We start from the raw sequence: 20766 nt of genomic DNA on the forward strand, positions 1-20766 counted from the left end.
GGAATATAACTCTTTTGTGAAGTTAAGAAATTCAGGAGTTAGTTTTCAGGACTAACTTCTGAATTCATGATTCTTTCTTTTTGACAATGCCCAGAACACAAGAAAATCTGATTTACCTCAAATGAGACAAAGTCACAACCAAATAAAATGAAGTACATTTTATCTGGTTGTTCACTAGGAGTGTAATAATAACCTTAGTAAAATTTGCTTTTCAAAGCGCTGCTGCAAGCATGTCTTCATCTGGTGAGACTCGCTAAGTGTTACACTCTTATTTTGACATGAGGAGGGAAGTAGTTTCTTGGATTCTGTGTTGTGTTGATAGACAGATACTGCCTGGTTGTAGATTTTAACAAAAGAACAGCAAAAATAAGACGAGACATAAAAACAACCTGGCAAGTTGAAGTTATGAAAGCTTTATGCTCACTTTTTATGATATTTAAACATCTTTGTTTCCAATGTGACACGAGCAGAAGCAGACAGGGATCCTAATTGACTCTGTTCTAATCTGCTGTAATCTTGTTTGGGCTGCTGATGTGAGCACTCAGATCTTTATGCTCTTAAATGGAACCTCAGCTTTGATTCTGCCTTAAGGTGTCAGCTGTGTAGGTTTCACAGGATGACGATTCACTCGGTTTCTGTTTCCCCTTCCTTTCTTCTTTGTTTCAGTTTGTCAGAATGGTGGGTTAGCGTTCTTTCTGACTCATCCTCACTCCATCAGATGTTCTCATTTGGTCCCTTTTTTGTCTCAAATAGAGTAACCGCCATATTACCGAGTGTTGGTTGAACGAAATGTTTCGACCTCTGCATCTGACCACGTTTGTTTTGTCCTTCTCTAGACCGACCCGGATGGCCTGTCGGTGCTCCAGCAGCTCGGCCTGGACCAGAACTCGGACTTCTCGGACTCCAGCGTGCAGCAGCGGCTGGACGAGCACCGCGAGAGGATCCGCAGGGAGATCCGCAAGGAGCTGAAGATCAAGGAGGGCGCGGAGAATCTGCGCAGGGCCATCACGGACAAGAGGAAGGGCCAGCAGGTGGACTCGCAGCTCCGCAGCTCCAAGCGCAAAGTGGAGACGCTCCAGGCTCAGCTGCAGGAGCTGGATGCACACATTGTCGTCAAGGGTCCGGACGACAACCAAGGTAGACAGCAGGAAGGCGACGCGACGCCCGTGAATCGTTTCATCATCAGGCGTGGGCAGCAAAAGTGCTGCGAAGTTGTGTTTGATTTTCGAGAACAATTTTTTTGTTGTTGTTATAAATTGCCTTTTAGGAGGGCCTAAACATACTCAAAAACTCACCAAAATCTGGTTGCGGCCAAATGGCTCACCAGCGCCCCCTAAGCTCAGACAGACCTATGCATCTAATATTTGAAATTTGGTCCACTGATAAATCCCTCCAAGTCACTTTGAGTTATTGGTGAGTCACATTTGTGTTCTGAACTTGGTAAATTGCTACTTCTGAGTTGGAAGCCTGCTGGCGACGTGCGGAATTGCATGGCAGGTTATTGGAAGAAGATGAGGTGGAAAAGCGGAACAACCTCGGTTACAAAGTGCGAGGGTCTTTCAACGCTGCTCCAAGCTTGAATTAATTTCTACATTTACTAAAAGTAAACGTTTAGCTGTATTTCGTTTGATCATTACCACTCTCTAGCTCTGTGATTAACCACAATTAATAACTATTACTAAATTTGTAAGCTTGACAAATAGATATGCACACAGTCGTGGTTCTTGGAGTTGTGGTGCTTCTTCTTCTGCTGCACTCCAACCAAATCCAGCCAGCCAGGAAAAATAAGTCAGGTTTTCAAAAAAAAAGAAAAAAAAAGAAAGAGAAGTCAGACTAAAGGAAGGGTGTCAATTAATAACCTATTTCCTCCCCCAAGAAAGGTGGGTATGGTGTAGTGTTTCAGATTAGGTAGCTTAGCTACAAACTATTGTTAGTCGCCATTAGGTATCATTTATAAATGAAGGAAAAGTAATTACCAAGATATTTATACATTGAACTTTTCTCTATACCTTTTTCCACACTTAACGACATGTGAGTCAGTCAGCAGCAGCTCTAATAGCCACTCCTGTCTGTCCTAGTGAAAAAGGTGAGCAACACTGTTCAGTGACGTGCTAGGCTAGTTAGCATCATTCCAGCGAGTTTCTCTCTCTCTCCTTGCTGTTCCTACAGTTACACAACAAATCTGAAATATTAATTACTGACAGAAATTCTAACAATCTTTATGAAATCAAAGCAAAAATCTGCCTCCTGTCTGAACTCGGTATCCTACCTCTGGGTGCCTGTAAGTTACAGACGCCGCCGCTTTTCCCTCCTGACCTGTCCCATCTTGTTCTCCTAAATGAAAATAACAAAGTGCAACCGCAATGCAGTTTTGAGAAGACTGGATTACTTGATGTATACTTGTTGGGCAGCTTTCACGAATCTAAAACTAATTAAAAAAATAAAACTGTTTGAGGTCTAATAAATCTCAAGCACGCCATGTTGACCATTTTTGTTTTATCGTGAATATATATTTACGGTAGGTCTCTTTGTTTTTAGTATTTGTCGAGAATGTTTACAGTATTTTTTTTGTTTTGACCTTTTTGCAGTGAGAAAATAACTGCACTAAGATGTGGTCTTTAGCACATTCTGGTGATGTGAACACACACCAGAAGTAACCCGACCTTCTATCATGTGTCTGCAGAGACCACTCAGTCTCCTGGCTCAGTCAGTCGGACATCGGCCAATCAGCAGCGGATCGCAGCTTTGGAGCGACAGCTAAACATCGAGCTGAAGGTCAAGCAGGGAGCAGAGAACATGATCCCAATATACGCAAGTGGGGGTACCAAGGTACACTCACTGTCCACTTTTCACATCTACATTTCTTACAGAACGGGCCGTTCCTAAAATAATGGCCACAGTGTTTTCTAAAACATCTTGTGGAAAAAAGTGATGTTGTTTGTTTGGGGTTCCGCCAGGCCATAAGAGTTTTAGAAAGAGCAGGAGTTTTTAAGTTTCAAAGCATTAAATTACAAAGTCAAGTTGAGGGGAGCAATTACTTTTTCACATCATATTGACCTGAGTTGATTAACTTTTTGAAAGGAAAAGAAAAAAACTCAAAATCTTCCTTTCCACCCTGACAGAATGGGTGGAAAAGAAGATTTTGCGTAAATTGGATTTATGCAATTTTTGTCTGATATAAAATTTAGTTGGACGTGTGGCAAAAAGTAGAGATCTTTTTTTTCCCCACTGCGCCGAACATCCCAATCCAGCTGCCGATTCCAACACTTGAGCTCTGCTGCTGTGTGTTTTGCAGGACAAGAAGCTCCTCCAGTCGGCTCAGCAGATGCTGCAGGACAGCAAAACCAAAATCGACATCATCCGGATGCAGATCCGAAAGGCCATGCAGGCCACCGAGCAGTCCAATGACAACCAAAGTACCCGCTTTTGTTTTATTGTTTTTTCTTTTCTCTTTTCTTCTTCTGTTCTTTTTTTTATTATTATTATTCGCTTTTAAGCTCAATCCTCTCTTTCATCCCACCTGTCACCCTTTGGACCCGGAAGAGCTGCATGTTTTATGTCGCGAGTGGTAATCGATCAGTTCTTGCTTCAGATCTTCACAGTGTATAGTCATCCAGTGAAGAACACACACACACACACACACACACACACACATATATATGTATCCATTACGGCCTTCTTAGGTTAGAGCCTTATTGATGTTCCTCCATCCCCTTGATGTTGCCCAACAACTAAAAGCCATCCCTCATTTATCTGCGGCCGGAGAAAGGAGGCAGGGGAGGCGCAGGGGGCCAGGAAGGGAGTCTGTCTCCCAGATGGCAGCAGGAAGAGCTTCAGGGAAGGAGGAGAGGAGGCGCATTCAAAGGCTTCTTGTGAGGACATTTGGGTTTTCATCCATTTAGCGCCTTAAAGTTTCCTAAACGAATTAATGTACATTTGTGAAAACATCTAAGCGAGTAAACATACGCCCTCTTACACTTATGATTTACGCAGAATGACAGACACGACGCAAATCGTTTTTGTACATCCTGGGTTTGGGATCTGCATTTCCAAAATTAGTTTCTTTGGTTTTCAAAACAGGCGGGTGAGTCTGCGTATGGGGTACAGTTTGTGACGTTATTATTGAAAATTAACAGCTATAATTTGGGTTATTTTGCCCGTCAAAATAGAAAAAAAAAATCTGTTTTGAACTAAGCATTTAATTAAACTAAATATTTAGTTTACAAACTAAATATACAACTCCACGTTAAATATTTAGGTTGTAAGCAAAATATTTTACATAATAAATGTCTAGCTCCATGCTACATATTTAGTTAGCAAACTAAATGTTTTGCTCCGAACTAAATACTTTGCTCTGAGCAAATAAATGTCTAGTTCAATATTTACAGTACTGTCTATTTAATTTGAAGTTAAATATTTAGTTAATAAAGTAAATACTCCACTTATTTAGCTCGCTAGCTAAATACTTTGCTTGGAGCTAAATATTTAGTTTATTTTGATTATGTTACTAAATAAACATTTAGTTTGAAACTGGCATTTACAAGTAAACAAATAACCTGGTGAAAATTTCAACACCCTATTCTTTTTCTTTTATGACAGGCTAAATAACTCAAATTATTACTGGACATTTTTGACTGTGTAACTTTGCAAACAGCTCCCCCTACCTGTGTGTGCAAGTTGTTGCAGCTGGCTGATGTATCAGAAATCTGGTCTGTTGATGCGTTTCAAAATCAGAGCAGCTCTAAACTACATAGGAGCGTTGAGGGAAAGGAAACTTGTTGGTAAATCGAAGTAGAAGTCACCCTGGAAAACTTGAATATGTAACAAAAATGAAGAAATAGAAGAAATAGAGAAGCAATCAACTCAAGGATCTACTGGAGACGCACCAATCATACTATTTTTGAAAAAAAAAAACAAAAAAAAACAGTGATTATGGATTTACTGTGCAGCTTTCATGTGTTTTCCCAAGAATATTTTAACTGAGGTTTTTGTTGGATTTCTGACACTTGTTTAATTGTCGGCAAAAATGTTTGCAATTGTCAAAAGAGTTCTTAAAACGTTAGCTCTAGACTGCCTCTCCTCTGAATTTAATCTGCGTAGGATTTAGCCACACCTATCAGTTGTCTTCCATGTTTGGAAACATGCAACTGCGCAGCTGCACATTTCTGCGGCTTGGTTTCTTTTTGTGAATCCCCACCGCATGTATCCGTGTGTGATGTCGACCACATGCTTTCCTGAGCCCTGAACCCTGACCCGTGTCTCCCAGGCAAGCCGGACCTGTGCGGGGTGGAGCTGCGCGTCGAGGAGCTCTGGCACCACTATCGTGTGGAGCACGCCATGGCTGAGGGAGCCAAGAACATGCTGCGGCTGCTGGGGGCGGGAAAGGTCCAGGACAAGAAGGCCATCGCTGAGGTGAGACGACAAGAACCACAGAGCGCCCAGTCAAACAAAAAATCCTTTTTTTTTTTTCCTCTTCCGATACCGATACAAATATCTGAGGTTTAGTATCGACCGATACCGATCTGATACAGAAACACTTGACTTGAATTGACTTAGAACATTTCTTTAAAAAAAACAACAAAAAAAAACATACATAAATGGACTGAATTTCTAATTTATTTGATAACTCTGCACCAGTACAGCACTCTTAAAAACACTAATACTTTCTCAAGCTTGGTCAAACAACAACGTTAGCTTGTTCAATCAGTGAAGTTCGAAAATAAATTCATTGCCTAGTCAATAAAAACCTTTAACCTAGGTCTGTCATAACAATCAATAAATCAATTAATTGCGTAATAAATTAAACTCAATAATTTCCATTGGCATGATTTATTGTTTATCTCTTTTTTTCTGTCTTTCTACCAGATACTAGGTAATAAAAGTCTTCAGTCTGAACTAGAGTTTATTTGAAGAACAATTTCGTTGACAAATACTTAAAAATTCCTTTAATTTGTTTATTTACTTTGGATATTTAAAATGTCTTCCTGTTCCAGTGTTAAATGTTCATCAAAGTTTAAAGTTTCCTCGTCTTTTAGAACGTGTTCTTGCATTATTACTTTTACCATTACTGTTAAATTACTTAAGAAGGATCCAGAAACAATATCATCGTTTATCGCAATAACTTCTGAAACAATTAATCATCCAGCAGAATTTGTTATGGTGACAGGCCTGTTAACGACTAGATATCTGTTCCCTCCTCTCAAGATTAGCTGCCACTTTGTGTTGCTCTGTCTCATGAAACTGCAGTAAAATACCTCGAAGGTTTTGATTTCATCTAGTGATGCACCGATCCATTATTTATATCTGTATCGCCCCGATATTGAAAAAGATTGAGTAGAATTGGCAACATGCACAATCCACCAGGGCAGATCTGTTCAGTCTAATTCTACGCTTTGCACTCAGAGCGACGTCGTGCTTTATCATTTATTTTACATCACATTTAAAATTCCTGATTGCACTTTCTGAACCATTCGAAAGCAGGTTTGTGGAAGTTTATTTTTCACATTTGACAAAGGCGGTCCATCCTTTTTGCTTCTGCCCGTTTCAGTTTCTTTAAACTCGTCCTCCTCACCATACACCAAACACAGAGTTGTGTTTATTAGCACTAGCTCTCGAAGCTCAAACTCGAACATGGAGGCCATTTCCCGTTTTCTCTGCCGCGCTGCAGGCCCAGTGCGGTCTGAGCGAGTCGTCCCAGCGTCTGGACCTCCTGCGCTGCTCCCTGGAGCAGCGGCTCCAGGAGCTCCCAGAGGATCACCCCAAGGCCTGCCTCATCAAGGAGGAGCTGGTGCTGGCCTCGTCCTCGGCGTTCAGCTCCCAGCAGAGCACCCCGTACGTGCACAACCAGTACAGCACGCTGAGCAAGCCGTCGCCGCTCACAGGTACAGGCGCCGGCGGTCGCCTCGCTTCGTTCTTCCTGTTCCCAGAAGGTGATGTGTTTTATCAGACGACCCCGGTTTCTCTCTTCAGGCACTCTGCAGGTCCGCCTCCTCGGCTGCGTGGGGCTGCCGGACGTCGTACCGGGACGGAGCCGAGGGAGCCAGGTGGCTCTTCCGTCTTTCTCCCAGACCGACGGGCGCTCCTCGTTTAAACTGATCGGCCTCTACAGCCGCAGCACCAGCAGCATGAGCCTCAAGCTGCCCGGCAAGAACGACGAGCTCTCCTGTAAGGGTCCCGTTGAAGCGCAGCTTATTCAAACTGCTCTTCGTTACGCTAGCTACGCCTGGAAGGCACAGCAGGAGCAACAAATGAAAATAACTTTAGTTTCAACCTTGAAAAGTGCAATTAAAGGAAGACGAAGACCTGATATTAAACAACAGAGTTAGAGTGGGGGACATGAATATTTGGTCACGTTTTTGAAGTTCTCCTGCTTACGAAGAACAGAGAGTTCTGTCATTTCCACCACAGTCACACCTCATTCTGTGCGACAGACATGGATCCAATAGAAAACCTTTCAAGAGAGCTGGAACACTGTGTTGCTTAGCAACCGCTCCAAAAACTTGAAAGATCTGGTGACAATCTGTATGGAGGAGTGGACCAGAACTACAGGAAACATCAAGCGACTGTAAACAAAGGTTACAAAGTTCTGCTTCTCTACTGTGCCAAATATTTATTTCATGCAATAAAATGCAAGTATTTTTATTTTTTTTTTTAATCATGCAACACGATTTCTGGACTTCGCTTTCAGATTCTGTCTCTCACAGTTGAGGTGTACCTGCGATGAAAATTACAGTGCGCTCCGTTCTCTGTAAGGAAACTTGACAAATTGGCGCCGTATGAAATAATTATTCCCTCGTCTCTTGTGAATACGTGTAAAAAGCCTGCAGGTGAAGTCTGGGCTTTATTGTTGCAGGTTTGTAGTGGGAATTACAGACCTCAAAGTTTCTGGCACCCCTACCTTTGCCGATAGGGCAGCATGATTCCTTCTCTCAGTGAAATCACAAAATCTCGTGTTTTCAGCTCAGCCTGGAAGAAGTTTGATCATTTTAATTTGTCTTGATTTGGTCGTATGTTCTTTTCCTTTTTTTTATTTTGAAAAAGCTAATGATGATCCATTGTAGGTTCACAGATTTTGTAAAATTTCTATTTACGTTTCTCTACATTTCAAAACATTCTCAGAGTTTTGGGGAAAGAAACAGGCCCCCACCATTAAAGAGCTTTCCCAGGACTGTTTGTTGTAAAAAACAAAACAAAAACAAACAAAAAAAACCCTTCAATCTAGACTCTGACCAAAGCAAGAAGTTTCTGTTAAAGCTCCAGAGTTTAGAAAACTCCACATGTTTATGTTTGTGATGGTAGAAGAGGGAACGTCTCTATCATTATTAATCATTTCCTGATATATCCTGCTTACTGAGCATGGTGGTAAAATAAATATGGGTCCTTTTGTCCTGCTAGCGCTAATGGCTAAAACAAAAAGGCCACTTGGTCACATCCTACTTATTCCCCAGAAACAAAACGCAACAATCACCAAATAGAAGATCCTAGAAACTCTAAACCGCATTAAAAAAACAGAGCATTTATACTTGACGTGTTTTAAAAAAATGTTGTTTTTTTTCCTCCTCCCTCCCCCTAACGACATGCTAGCACCCTCCACCTTCTCTCCTTCTTCTTCAAACCCCCTTGCACTCATCTCCTGTTCCTCCGGTACGCTTCACCCGCTCTACGACTAAAAGTTTCCAGTATTCTCAGATCCAAAACGTGTCGGCACTCTTACGGCCGTAATCGTCCTCTTCCGTGAGTTGTGAAGTTTTGCTGAAGAAACATGTCCAGTTTTGACACGTTCTGACAACGTGGCCCTCTGTTGGTGAGGAAAGAGTCCTGTAAACACCTTTACGCACAGAGCCCGGCTTAGACACTGCATAGATGCACACATTACCCCTGGTTACTCATGCAGCTGGTGGATGTCAAAACAAACCCTGAAATGCCTGATATCCTGATGACGGGACACGTGTTGGCTGCACATCTGTGGCTTTAGATTTAGTCTCCAAGTTGAGCAGTCAGAAATGTTCCAGAAAGAATACGGGCATCTCAAAATGGGCTCAAGTCGCTCTCTGGATGTTATTGGCTGGGGAAAAGCCATTCGGTGTCAATCAAAAGGGGGAGGGCTTTAGGCTGCCCAATAAAAGTGTCATAATGGACACCGGCTGAGTTTAAACCCTTAAATCAAACAAAGATCAATATGTGGACTAATCCTCTGCATGCTCAAAATATTCCTGGTAGTTTAAAGAAAACTCTAGAAGAACTCAAAGTGTTTTTGTTTTCCTGCTTCGTCTGCAGCGGAGGTGAGCGCAGTGCTGAAGCTGGAGAACACCGTGGTGGGCCAGACTCCCTGGAGAACGGTGGGGGAGCAGGCCTGGGACCACACCTTCACCGTAGAACTGGAGCGAGTAAGACTTTGTCAGAGACATGCTGGAAATGTGTAACTATAAGGAGGTTTTTGTTTTGTTAGTTTTTTTTTTTCCCCTAAATTTGTCATGTCCTGGCTTTAGTCCCGGGAGATGGAGATAGCCGTGTACTGGAGAGATTATCGCTCGCTGTGCGCCCTGAAGTACCTGAAGCTGGAGGAGTTCCTGGACAACCAGAGGCACCAGGTCCAGCTGGAGCTGGAGCCACAGGGGCTGCTGCTGGCCGAGGTGGGGCTCCGCTCAGCGGCGCATGACCAAGTACGGGAAAACAACGGCGGGGCTTAGCTGGCTAACACGGAAACGTCTGGCTTTCAGGTGACCTTCTTCAACCCGGTCATAGAGCGAGGCCGCCGACTGCAGAGGCAGAAGAAGGTCTTCTCCAAGCAGCATGGTGGGTTCACTTCCAAACTGGCAACATTTTCATTCTTAAGCTAAATGTCCCACAGAGGAACCTGGGAAAAAAACAAACAAAAAAAACACCAGAAATTCCAACAAACAAGTTGATTGTTGTCAGACTTGGATTTTTTCGGTTCCACCAGCTGATAGAGGAGTTCTTGTCCTCAACAAGTCAATCGCTTCTGTCCATTCTGAGCAAAGACTTTCACTCTCTGGTCCACAGTGTGCATCCAGGATCTTGTTCTTCCGACCATGATCCATGTTTTGTGAGGTTGGTAAATGTAGAGCTCTAGATTTGTGAATTAGACCTGATGTAGACCACTATTTAGAACCACCATCTACGTTTAGATCCGGTCTGAAAGTGGTTTTAGGTGAAACTTAGAATTAAGCAAAAGTGTAGATCGTGCAAAATGCCAGAAAGCATAACCCGACATCCTTTCTTTTCTACAGAAATATTATTATTTGGAAAAATGCTCCGTTTTTCCCAATTTCAGTATAAAAAATTATAGAAAACATGATTAGATATGAACTTATGTGTAGTGTAGTAGCAGATAAAAACACATTTTATTCTGAAATGTTTTTTTTTTTTTTAGTATTTGAGCTACAGGGGTGTTTTCCTCGATATCAGAAATGACAAAATGTTTGCTCAGCATGAGTCAGAACTACAACAGGCACCGTTTACTAACCTTTATTTGTTTATTTGTTTGTTTGTTTTGCACCTGTCCGCCTCGGCTGAAACCTTTCTCCTCAATAACTTCTAATAAATCAACTTACACCGTTTTAGACATAGAAAAAGCTTTCACATTAAACCCAAATATGCACCACATTCAATGTGGACCTCTATAAAATGTCTATAGACAGTTTTAATGTATCATCGTGTAAACATATTCTATTGGAGTGTAATTTCCTGACACTGACTTGTTTGTAACACTTCAAATCTGACAAATAATGACTTGTGCAGATCAGTATTTCTTTCTTTATTTAGTGTTTCTATAAATTCATTTGACCGGTGTGCATGAGAATTTCTATTCCTATTATGTGCCTGTCATGAAGTGTGGAGACGTGTAGTTCATCTAGCGAAGGCAGCGTGTTAGAAATCTAGAGGTCTGGAGTTTTGAGTCTGGCTTTATCTGAAAGATGTTCACGAAGAATTTGATGTTTTCATGTTTTCACGATTTTAAATCCATCATCTGTGGAGCCAGTTAGCCGCTCTCCTTGTCTTAAATGTTTTATGATCCAGAAGCTGCTGCTCATAAAATGGATTTATTATTATTATTATTATTTTTATTTTTATTTCTTCTTCTCATGGAGGGATTTTGAACATTTCTGAAAAGTCAGGTGCAGGAAGCACAGCGGCCTCGACCGGTGCTCGGCTCTTTAAATCCGCGAGAGGCCGATCGCGCCGTACTCTGACGACGTTTCCACATTTTGTTCTGACCCGCGTCTCGCTGTGCGTTGCGTTTCAGGCAAAGCCTTCCTGCGTGCCCGTCAGATGAACGTGGACATCGCCACCTGGGTCCGCCTGCTGAGGAACGCCATCCCCACTGGGAGCAACACGCCCGCATACACACCCAGCTTCTCCAGCAGCACCATCACACACACCACGGGGTACGGAAACGACTCCCCTGAGGCTGGGTCTGCTGATCCGGAGAATGCTTCTGTGGGAGAGTCACAGAAGTTCACAGATTAGCCAGTGAAGAGTGAATTGTGGACGACTTTAAACTGCTGACAGTAACTGTCAGTTTTGTGTTTCGTGCAGAGAAATCTCAGTGGAGAAGTTGAATCTGGACAGCGATTCTCCTCCGAAAGCAGAGACCCGGAAAGATGTGGTGGACGCCCCAGCGCCGCTGGTAAGTTGAGACGAAAAGCAGCTACAGTGGAAAAGAAAGCAGGCGAAGGTTACATGTGAAACCCTAGACCTGGGGCCGATTGTCGATCTCCCTAATCTAAGGAAATACGGACAGATTTCTCAATTCAACCCTGAATACAACCGGGTCTTCCAAATTAACAATGATCCCAAAAAGACGCCTCAGAAACCATTTTGAAATCTTGCTAGCATAAACTTTCTGGAACGGCACCAACCTGCTGAAAATTTGTCTACCATGTTTAACTACGCTGTTGCCAGGAAATAAGCAAATAAAAAAAATAAAAAACCCTCCAGTTTCTACAAGATGAGTAATCAACTCTTCAGCCAGATTCATGACAGAAACTTGTTTATAACTAAATATATAAAAGGTAGATGTTTCAGGTAGGTATGTACAGTTAGCTGACAGAGGATTATGGGGTGTTTAACTAAAAATAAGAAGCAATGTGGGTTGTGTGTCGAAAAGTGAAGGGAGATATATGTATAATATCGGTTATCTGACATATTAGCCCAAATTTTCAATTTGGTGCATCTCTACTTTGAGGTGTGCCTCTCTACTAGCCAGCTAATCTAACATCCATGTGTTTACACCTGGAGGGCAAAAAAAGCACACTGAGGATGACTACCATTAGCGGTAGCTATCAAGTTGTCAACATAAGGTGCTAAATATTTAATGTACGTAAGATTTATAAGACAAAAGGGACGCAGTGCTTTGCTACTAATTGTCAACAACTAGACAACAAGGTTGGGAAAAAGTTTTAATTAAAACAAAATAGCAAATAGGTCAGATATGCTAGCTTGACTATGACAAACGTAACATGTAGGTGTGCTGCAGAACTCTGTGAGATTCGGTTCAGCTAAATAAAAAAAAGGTGACTGACACACCAACTCTGAATGATCATCAGTAAAGCAGGTGTTTAAATTAGCTAATCAATCGTTAATAATAATTTCTTATTAATATGTGATTGTTTATGTTCAGACAATCACTTATTGATCGTTGCATCAAATGAAAACATCAAGCCTGAAAACTTTACGGACTGAATGTTTTGTTCTTTGTGGGAAATCTCTGCGTGTTTTTTGCCGTTGAATCCCGACACGTCAGTGGCGTTGTTGTCAGTTAGTTGCTGTGGCAACGGGTCTATGTGTAGCCTAGCCCACACAGAGCGAGAAAAACAAAGAAGAGGTGTGGTTTTGAGTTGTTCTTCAAAGTTTTTCTGTGTTATTTTCCCTGCGCTAAGCTAACGACACCTACATCTCCAGGTTTCATTTCAGTGGAATTGTTCTACTGCGGCAGGTAAAAATAATTTTTTTGCAAAATTGTCCTTTTGCCCTCCAGAGTTGTGTGCGTGCACGAAATTTCCATATGTGAACAATAACCTGCAGCGTGTCTACGTACATAAGGTGTGTCCGACATGCTGGGATACATCACGCATGTCGGACGCCAGAAAGGCCGAATGCGAGGGGCTCAAGCAGAGTCTGAGGGCCTTCGACAGATGGTGCGTTCAGTGGGGCTGAAGCGCCACAGGATTAATTACGCTGATGTTTTTTTAAGGCAACTAATTAACCAGGAGGAAGGAGGGAAGGAGCGAGGAGGGCAGGAACAATCTGCTGTTTCATCTTTACCTCCGTTTCACTTTCACCCCGCTCTGTTTCTCCGTCCGGACAGGAGCAGACGGCCGTCGTCGAGGCCCCGCCCTCCCCCGACGTCCCCGCTCAGCAGCAGCCGACCAGATCGCAGTCCCAGAACTCTTTGCGCAGGTGCAGACACACAACTAGAGCCCCCCACCCCTTATCCAGCGTGTCTTTCTCACCTCGCACCCACTCATGATCAAAACACACTCCCGAACAGAACACTTTGCAATATGGCCGCCTCAGCGTGAGATCAGGAAACCGCCTCCTCGCACAGTGTGAGCCTGTCAGGCTGCAACACCTGTTAACAGGGCCCAGTCATCAGTAATGAGGATTGCTGCACATGTTGCCCCGGAGTGAGGAGCACTTAGCTGCTCTGAACTCCGAAATAAGGATTTTAGGAGTAAAACAGCTCCTGATTTATTTATTTTTTTAGTAATAATGGATTGTATTAAATAGTCCCATGATTAAGACTTACAGCTACATTTAGAGCGTCTTTCTCCTCCATCAAAGCCATTTATTTTTGGATTAATGAGATCATTTGAATTAATGAGTTCCGACATTTAATTTCCACTTCAGATCGGTAAAGTATGTTTGAACTGAATTGTAATAAAGTTATTCTATCGATCGGTTCAGTCCTACATTTAAATATATGAACCGAGTCTGGAAAAGTTTCCTATTTCTAGACTTTATTCCACATCCAGCTCACGAAAGGTTTTCTCCAGCCATTCATCCAATTTGTATTCAAAAAAGTCTGAAAATTAGACTTCTGATGTTTTTTCTACATCTGGAAAAATATAGAAGATGAAAATAGAGTATGGAAAATATGTTTATTATTTCCAGACTATGATCTATCATTGACGGTAGAAGTTGCATCCATCCATCAATCACTTTGTTTTCTGCCATAGATTCATAAGGGAACTTTAGTATTCACACTTTTAAAAATGAGCTAAAATGGACTGACTGCTCTGCCAAATGATAGATGTTTGATGTGATTTTTGAGGAATTAAGGAACCCTGGTTTTAGAAAACAGGATGAAGGGTGTAACATAAATCTGTTTGATGTTGTTTCCCCTCAGAGCCAGCAGGGGGCCTCTGTGTCTGCAGGACTTCAAGCTGATTGCAGTTCTCGGCAGGGGCCACTTTGGGAAGGTACCACCCCCAACAAACTGAAATCCATGAAATCTAAAATTGCCAATTTATTACCTATGAAATTTCTTTGACATCTATTGTGGAGCCAACACAAACACCAATGTGTCTTTCGGGGATTATTTTTGTGGTAAACCAACACAAAGCAGTGCAGTTGTACTATTTTCCCATTTTCTTTACTCTGATGTCCCTAAATAAAATCTAATCCAGTCATTTAAACACTGTGAAAACTCTAAATCTTACCAAGTATTTTTGATCTAGTTTCTAGTGCAAATATCTTGGCACACTTGAAATAAGACGACTTTAACTCATCAGTAGCTTTATGAGCGAGTCAGTGGAGTCCAAACGTTTTATCATGAGGGCCAAAACCGTTCCGTTGAAAGCATGTGACATGACAAAAAAATTTTTTTTTTAAAACAAACAAACTTTTTGTGCTTTTATATTTTATCAGCTCAATAATAAACTACAAACTGATCATTTCTATTGAAATTGTCAAAATAGGTTTTTGTGGTAAACGGATCAATAAATCATTGTAGATAAGGGTGAAGGTTTTGCAACATTTTCTTTGAATAAGACAAGCAAAATATTTCCAAATTGTTTTCGGGTTGATTTATATTTTGATCTAAGTAGTAAAATTTTCCTTCTTTTTTTTTTTGTCTGAGCACAAGCAGGTCAACAGTTTTGGTTCTAGTCATTCAAAAAGTTAAGGTGGACGCATAAAATCAGAATCTATTTTACCAGCTAATTAAGTTTTTAAAAAGACGTTATGTGGAAAAGGATTGAGGTCAATACTTCCTGATCATTGATGAAAAATTGATAGTGCTATGGGCAGAATATTTCACTGATACCAAGGCAAGGGAAAGAATTACTGACTTTAAAAAACATCCAGTATCAGCTGAACAGTCATAGATGGTTTCTTAATTTTTTCTGGAATAAGAAAAAAATACGTTGTTTCGCATTTCCAGGGCACTGAGATCGTGGCACAAGAAGCTAGACCAGAAACACTTGGTGGGATTTCGTGTTTTTGCAGTAAAGTCGTGGAAACCTGTTCTCCTCTCCTCCCCTCAGGTGTTGCTGTCGGAGTACAAAAAAACCGGCAGCCAGTACGCCATCAAAGCCCTGAAGAAGGGAGACATCGTTGCTCGGGACGAGGTGGAAAGGTAACCGGCGCGTTAACCGCTCCTCTGCCTCTCGCCGACTCACACCCGGCTCACACTCCGCTGTTTTCACCTCCCCCTCTCCCCTCCTCCAGTCTGATGTGTGAGAAGCGGATCTTCGAGACCGTCAACAGCTCCCACCACCCCTTCCTGGTCAACCTGTTTGCGTGCTTCCAGACGCCGGAGCACGTGTGCTTCGTCATGGAGTACACGGCGGGGGGCGACCTCATGATGCACATCCACGCCGACGTCTTCTCCGAGCCGCGCGCTGTGTGAGTTCCGGCGCCTCGCCGGGTTGAGCGGCTGAATCAAACAGAGCTGGTTTGTGCTTTAGCTCCCGTCGGTTTGGTGAATTTCTTCCCATTTGCATCTGATGAACAGGTTTTACTCGGCCTGCGTCGTCCTGGGCCTGCAGTTCCTTCACGACCATAAGATCGTATATCGGTGAGAACTTGGGGGACAATAGGACTTAACTCATTTGTCAACACTGGATATAATTCCACTTCCATTTCTTTCCCAGGGATCTGAAACTGGATAATCTGCTCCTTGATGTGGAGGGTTTTGTGAAAATAGCTGACTTTGGGCTCTGTAAAGAAGGTTGGTGCTTAACTCCCATCGTACTCCTTGAATGTTTCCACGTTTTGTCACGCTACCGCCTGGTACACAAACACAATCTAGTGGCACCAGTTTAATGCAGAAGAGATCGGTAGCCCACTTTACTCTGATATTTCTAAAAAAAAAAAAGTACAAACAACTGGCTTCTGAAGTCATTCGCCTTTATTTTGTGCTTCCTTCAAGTTTTAGGTGACAAAATGAGGGCAAAGAAAGTCCAGGGGTGTGAATACTTTTGAAAGAGACTTTATCTAAAACACGAATAATTCGACTTGTCAATTCGTAATCAGCTGCTGCTCAGAAAATGTTCACACTGTTGGCCAGAACCAACCCAGTAAAAAAACATCCAAATAAATGCATATTTATAAATACATATATATAATACTAACTTTTATGTATTCATTTAATTATTGAGTTTTATGTTCATGCTTCATTGAAGAATATGACTGAATGCTTTTCTATGAACTGATTCTGATTTTCTGGGGGGGTGACGAGCATTTTTCATGGGGGCATGCCCCCCCTCAGCCCCCTTTTAAGGTCACCACTGCTTAAACAGAGAGTATGAGTAGCATCTTCCAGGAATGACCATGAGTTTCCTCGCTCTTTGGAGATTCCCCTGCTGCTCTTGCATTCTCCTCTTTGTTAGTCACACTTTGTTATTGGTGGCCAGTTTTTTCACTTTTAACAACTCTTTCATTTTTTTCCCCCTTCCCCAGGCATGGGTTATGGAGACAGAACCAGTACTTTCTGTGGTACTCCGGAGTTTCTGGCCCCCGAGGTGTTAACGGACACGTCCTACACCAGAGCGGTGGACTGGTGGGGGCTCGGCGTGCTCGTCTACGAGATGCTGGTGGGCGAGGTGAGCGCCTAGCGGAGGTTCTTCGCCGACAGGGAGGAAGCTAAGCATTAGGCTAAAACCTAAAAGACAAGTTTGTGTCGAAACTTGTAGTGGTGGCTAATGTGCTATTAGCAGAGCTATTTTATTTTATTATTTACCTCATTTTTGGTTACTCTGAAAAAGTTTGACGCAGCTGTCTTCTTGTAAATTAATTTTCTAGATAAATTCTAAAGTGTTAATCTACGTCAAAACTAAGCAATAACTCGCTATAAATAGATAATTTAATGCACACAGTTAATACGGATGAACAAGTCTGGATATTAATCTGAGTAGGTGAAGAGAACTGATCTCCACATCTTTTTTTTTATTTATTTTTTTTATCCCGGTCTGTTTCAGTCGCCGTTTCCAGGTGACGACGAAGAGGAGGTGTTTGACAGCATCGTGAACGACGAGGTGCGCTACCCGCGCTTCCTCTCCACCGAGGCCATCGGCATCATGAGACGGGTTAGACCGAATCACTTCCTGCTGCTTGTTTACGGTGTCTTGGTTTTTCTTATTTACGTATTAAAGTGGAAAAGTCAAATGTTGGATACAGTGTCTTGTAAAAGTGTTCATGCTTTTTTTCTGTACAACCACAAATTTCAATGTTATTTAATCAAATCTTAAGTGAAAGACCGATGTTGGTATAATCCAAGTAGCAGGTTGTTACAAAGTGGAAATGAAACAATGCATAATTTTCCACATTGCGTTTTACAGATGAACATCAGAGACGTGTGGAGTACAGTTCTTTGCTGTGACTCACCAAAGTATTATCTTTCAGAAGTCAGAATCTCTCTCAAAGTCCAGAATCTTAACTGGTGTTCAGATACTCTCTCTATTTTTTACATGTAGGGATATCAGAGAATACATTCGCACACAACCTGTTTCGAGGGTTAGGAATCCCTTCGCCAGGCTCTGTGTATCGATCTTTTTTCTTCTAACAGTTCCTTTGGTTCCCCCTCACCAGCTGTTGAGAAGAAACCCTGAGAGGCGTCTGGGCTCCGGAGAGAAGGACGCAGAGGACGTCAAGAAACAACCGTTTTTCAGAGTGAGTTTCTCATTCCTTCAAGGTTTTCACAAACACAGTCAAATGTTTCTGTCAGGATTTCACTTTCAGACATTTTAGTACCTTCGACTGGGGGGCCGACGTGAATTACATAAAGCAACAGAATAATGAAATGGCAAAAGATGCTTAACTCACTTTAATTATGGCTGTCCCGATTTGATGTTGATATTGGTAATCGGTTTGATATCAACCGAACAACGAGTATCGGATTATATCGGCCTGCATCTAAAATCTCCTGTATAAGCAGTCCGCTCCAGGATTCCGGCCCAGTTTTTCTATCCAGTTTTTCTGTGTCCTGCAACTAATGAAATGGTCGGTTGTTCTACTAGCTACTGACATTGACTATTGTTTTCTGTTAGAGTAGAATCACTTAAGCATTTTTTTATTGTTCCACACTACATAATGAGTAACAAAAGTATGTATGTTTCGTGGTAACATTTTTTCCGGTCGATATCGGTATCGGCCAAAGCTCAAAGCTGCGATATTGGTACCGTATCGCAAGTTTTAAAAAGTTGCATCGGGACTGCTGTGACTTTAACAACCATAAAGGAATAACATCTGTAAAATTCCTCAATCCAAAAAGCTGCTAGAAGAAGCACCGGACGAATCTTGAAATATTTTAGACCCTTTACTGTTTTAAACAAAGATGAGTACTTCGGATAGATTTGTTTTGAGTCTACCAGCCGCTCTGCTGAAAAGCACAAACTTAGCCGCCTCACTAACCGATTTAAAAATAACCCCCTCAGGGCATGGACTGGGACGCGCTTCTCCAGAGGAAAGTCCCGCCTCCCTTCGTCCCGACCATTGCGGGGAAGGAAGACGTCAGCAACTTCGACACGGAGTTCACCGCCGAGGCCCCCGCGCTCACGCCGCCCCGCGAGCGCCGCACCATCTCCCGGAAGGAGCAGGACTACTTCAAGGATTTCGATTACGTCTCCGACCTCTGCTAGGGCCCGGGGCCACGGGAGTGGAGGAGGTCATCGGCCCCAGAGGTCATCGGCCCCGGCGGTCAGACTCCGACGGGAGAATGTTGAGGGGAGGGTGACTGTTGAGCTGCGCAGGGTACAGACAAACACGATGGAGAAACGAGGAACGGATCCTTTGTCTTTCTTTGTGTGAGTGTGTCAGGTCGACAGGACAGGTGAACTGAACGTGGACGGACACACACATAACCTCTGGGCTGCTAATCTGTGATAAGAGATTATCCAGATTATGTAAGAGATGGAAAAAAAATCCTCTGATGGAGACACGAAGCTGGGTTTTTTTTCCCTCCGCTTCTATCTGGACTCGCCCCACTCTCTTGTCGTTTCCATCCTCGCCGTAAACCGTAAACCCCCGCCTCAATCAGACACTGCACTAGCTGCAAACCGCCACTTGTGGGCGCCAGAGGACAGAGTAGAAGGAGACTACCTGCAAACCACCGCAAGTGGACATTTTAAAGGAGGAGGTGCTGTCTGCGTGTCTCTGCTTACTCATCCTCCTTCACATTCATTTCTTCCTTCTGTTCTTCGGTACATTACAAATTTTTTTTAAAGCATAATCACTTTTCAGAAGGTTGTTGTTTTTTTTGTGACAAAATTTGTTTTTCTGTCTGTGTTTCTTCTTCCTTTGTCGTTTGCTGGTATAACTTGTAGCAGCCATGGTCCAGTAAAGATGTGAAACCAACTGCGTGATGACTTTTGTCATTTATTGCTTATGTTGGTTTTTCTCTACACCATCTCATGCTGAGTTTTGGATGGTATCCATCCAGCCAGTCAGGGTGTTTTTCACACAGTCTGGACCAGTAAATAATTCAAAATAATCATTTTCCATCTCTGGAGAGCGATGGATAAAACTTAGTGGGACGTAGAAAAGGTTGAAAATTCCATGTTTTCTTTAGGTGCCATCAGTTTTGATTGACTTTTCTCACAGTTTAAGACATTGTATTTAGCAGGAGCTAAACTTCAACTTTAAGTTTGCACTGTTTTGTGTTTCTCTATCACATAAAATCCTAATAAATAGCTCAAAGTTGAGGTTTGATTCATAACAAAATGGAAAGACGTTCAAGGGGTTTGAATACTTTTGCGAGGAACTCCTGCGCAAGATGTACATGTTTGTCTGGTCTCACTGACATCAGAAAACAACTAACCACCGTAAGCAGTTCTCTGAACTCCCAAATGCTCCAGATGGGTTTTGTAGATCTGTCAAGAAGGTAAAATGCAATCATGTCCTCACAGCGGAGGGACCCAGCTGTTCCCATTAATGGTTTGCCGAAAAGAACATGGCCGAGTGCGTTCCTGCGGCTATTAGAAATCAAATTGGGCAAACGCACTCGCAAGGGATGAGGGGGAGGAATCAGCCTTTCGCTCCGCTGCGTTTCCATTGACCACATAATTGGGCGATTTGACATTTTGAAAATACATCCACTTAATAAAAACATGGCAGCATCAAAAAAAAAAATACTAGTTCTTCCATAAAACGTTTTGGCGGTAGGACAAGGTAGTTTTGTTTTCTTTTTTTTGTCCCCACCTATATTGGTTTACACATTGCAAGCACTTTTTCACACCACACGAGTCACGCGATCAATAACCGGACGTTGGCGGTGGCGCAAACCACGAGGAAGACGACGACAGG

General features: G+C 42.5%; 1 protein-coding gene across 3 annotated transcripts in view; it reads left to right on the forward strand.

The window, feature by feature from the left end:
- The window catches only part of pkn1b (protein kinase N1b), a 44558-nt gene extending 24740 nt beyond the window's left edge, over positions 1-19818 (forward strand). For all 3 annotated transcript variants that reach the window (XM_044100447.1, XM_044100446.1, XM_044100445.1), the window contains exons 2-22: positions 837-1137; positions 2684-2829; positions 3296-3416; positions 5267-5412; positions 6668-6881; positions 6970-7164; positions 9277-9386; positions 9489-9632; positions 9720-9795; positions 11267-11408; positions 11560-11650; positions 13331-13422; positions 14372-14444; positions 15510-15601; positions 15694-15870; positions 15980-16042; positions 16119-16195; positions 16927-17069; positions 17445-17552; positions 18055-18135; positions 18900-19818. In XM_044100447.1, coding sequence (XP_043956382.1) covers positions 837-1137; positions 2684-2829; positions 3296-3416; positions 5267-5412; positions 6668-6881; positions 6970-7164; positions 9277-9386; positions 9489-9632; positions 9720-9795; positions 11267-11408; positions 11560-11650; positions 13331-13422; positions 14372-14444; positions 15510-15601; positions 15694-15870; positions 15980-16042; positions 16119-16195; positions 16927-17069; positions 17445-17552; positions 18055-18135; positions 18900-19103 — 2796 coding nt within the window. In that variant the 3' untranslated portion in view covers positions 19104-19818. The remainder of the gene's footprint in view (positions 1-836; positions 1138-2683; positions 2830-3295; positions 3417-5266; positions 5413-6667; positions 6882-6969; positions 7165-9276; positions 9387-9488; positions 9633-9719; positions 9796-11266; positions 11409-11559; positions 11651-13330; positions 13423-14371; positions 14445-15509; positions 15602-15693; positions 15871-15979; positions 16043-16118; positions 16196-16926; positions 17070-17444; positions 17553-18054; positions 18136-18899) is intronic.
- The last annotated feature ends 948 nt before the right edge of the window (positions 19819-20766 follow it).

This window comes from Gambusia affinis, linkage group LG19 (genome assembly GCF_019740435.1).
Source record: "Gambusia affinis linkage group LG19, SWU_Gaff_1.0, whole genome shotgun sequence".
Taxonomy (NCBI): Eukaryota; Metazoa; Chordata; class Actinopteri; order Cyprinodontiformes; family Poeciliidae; genus Gambusia; species Gambusia affinis.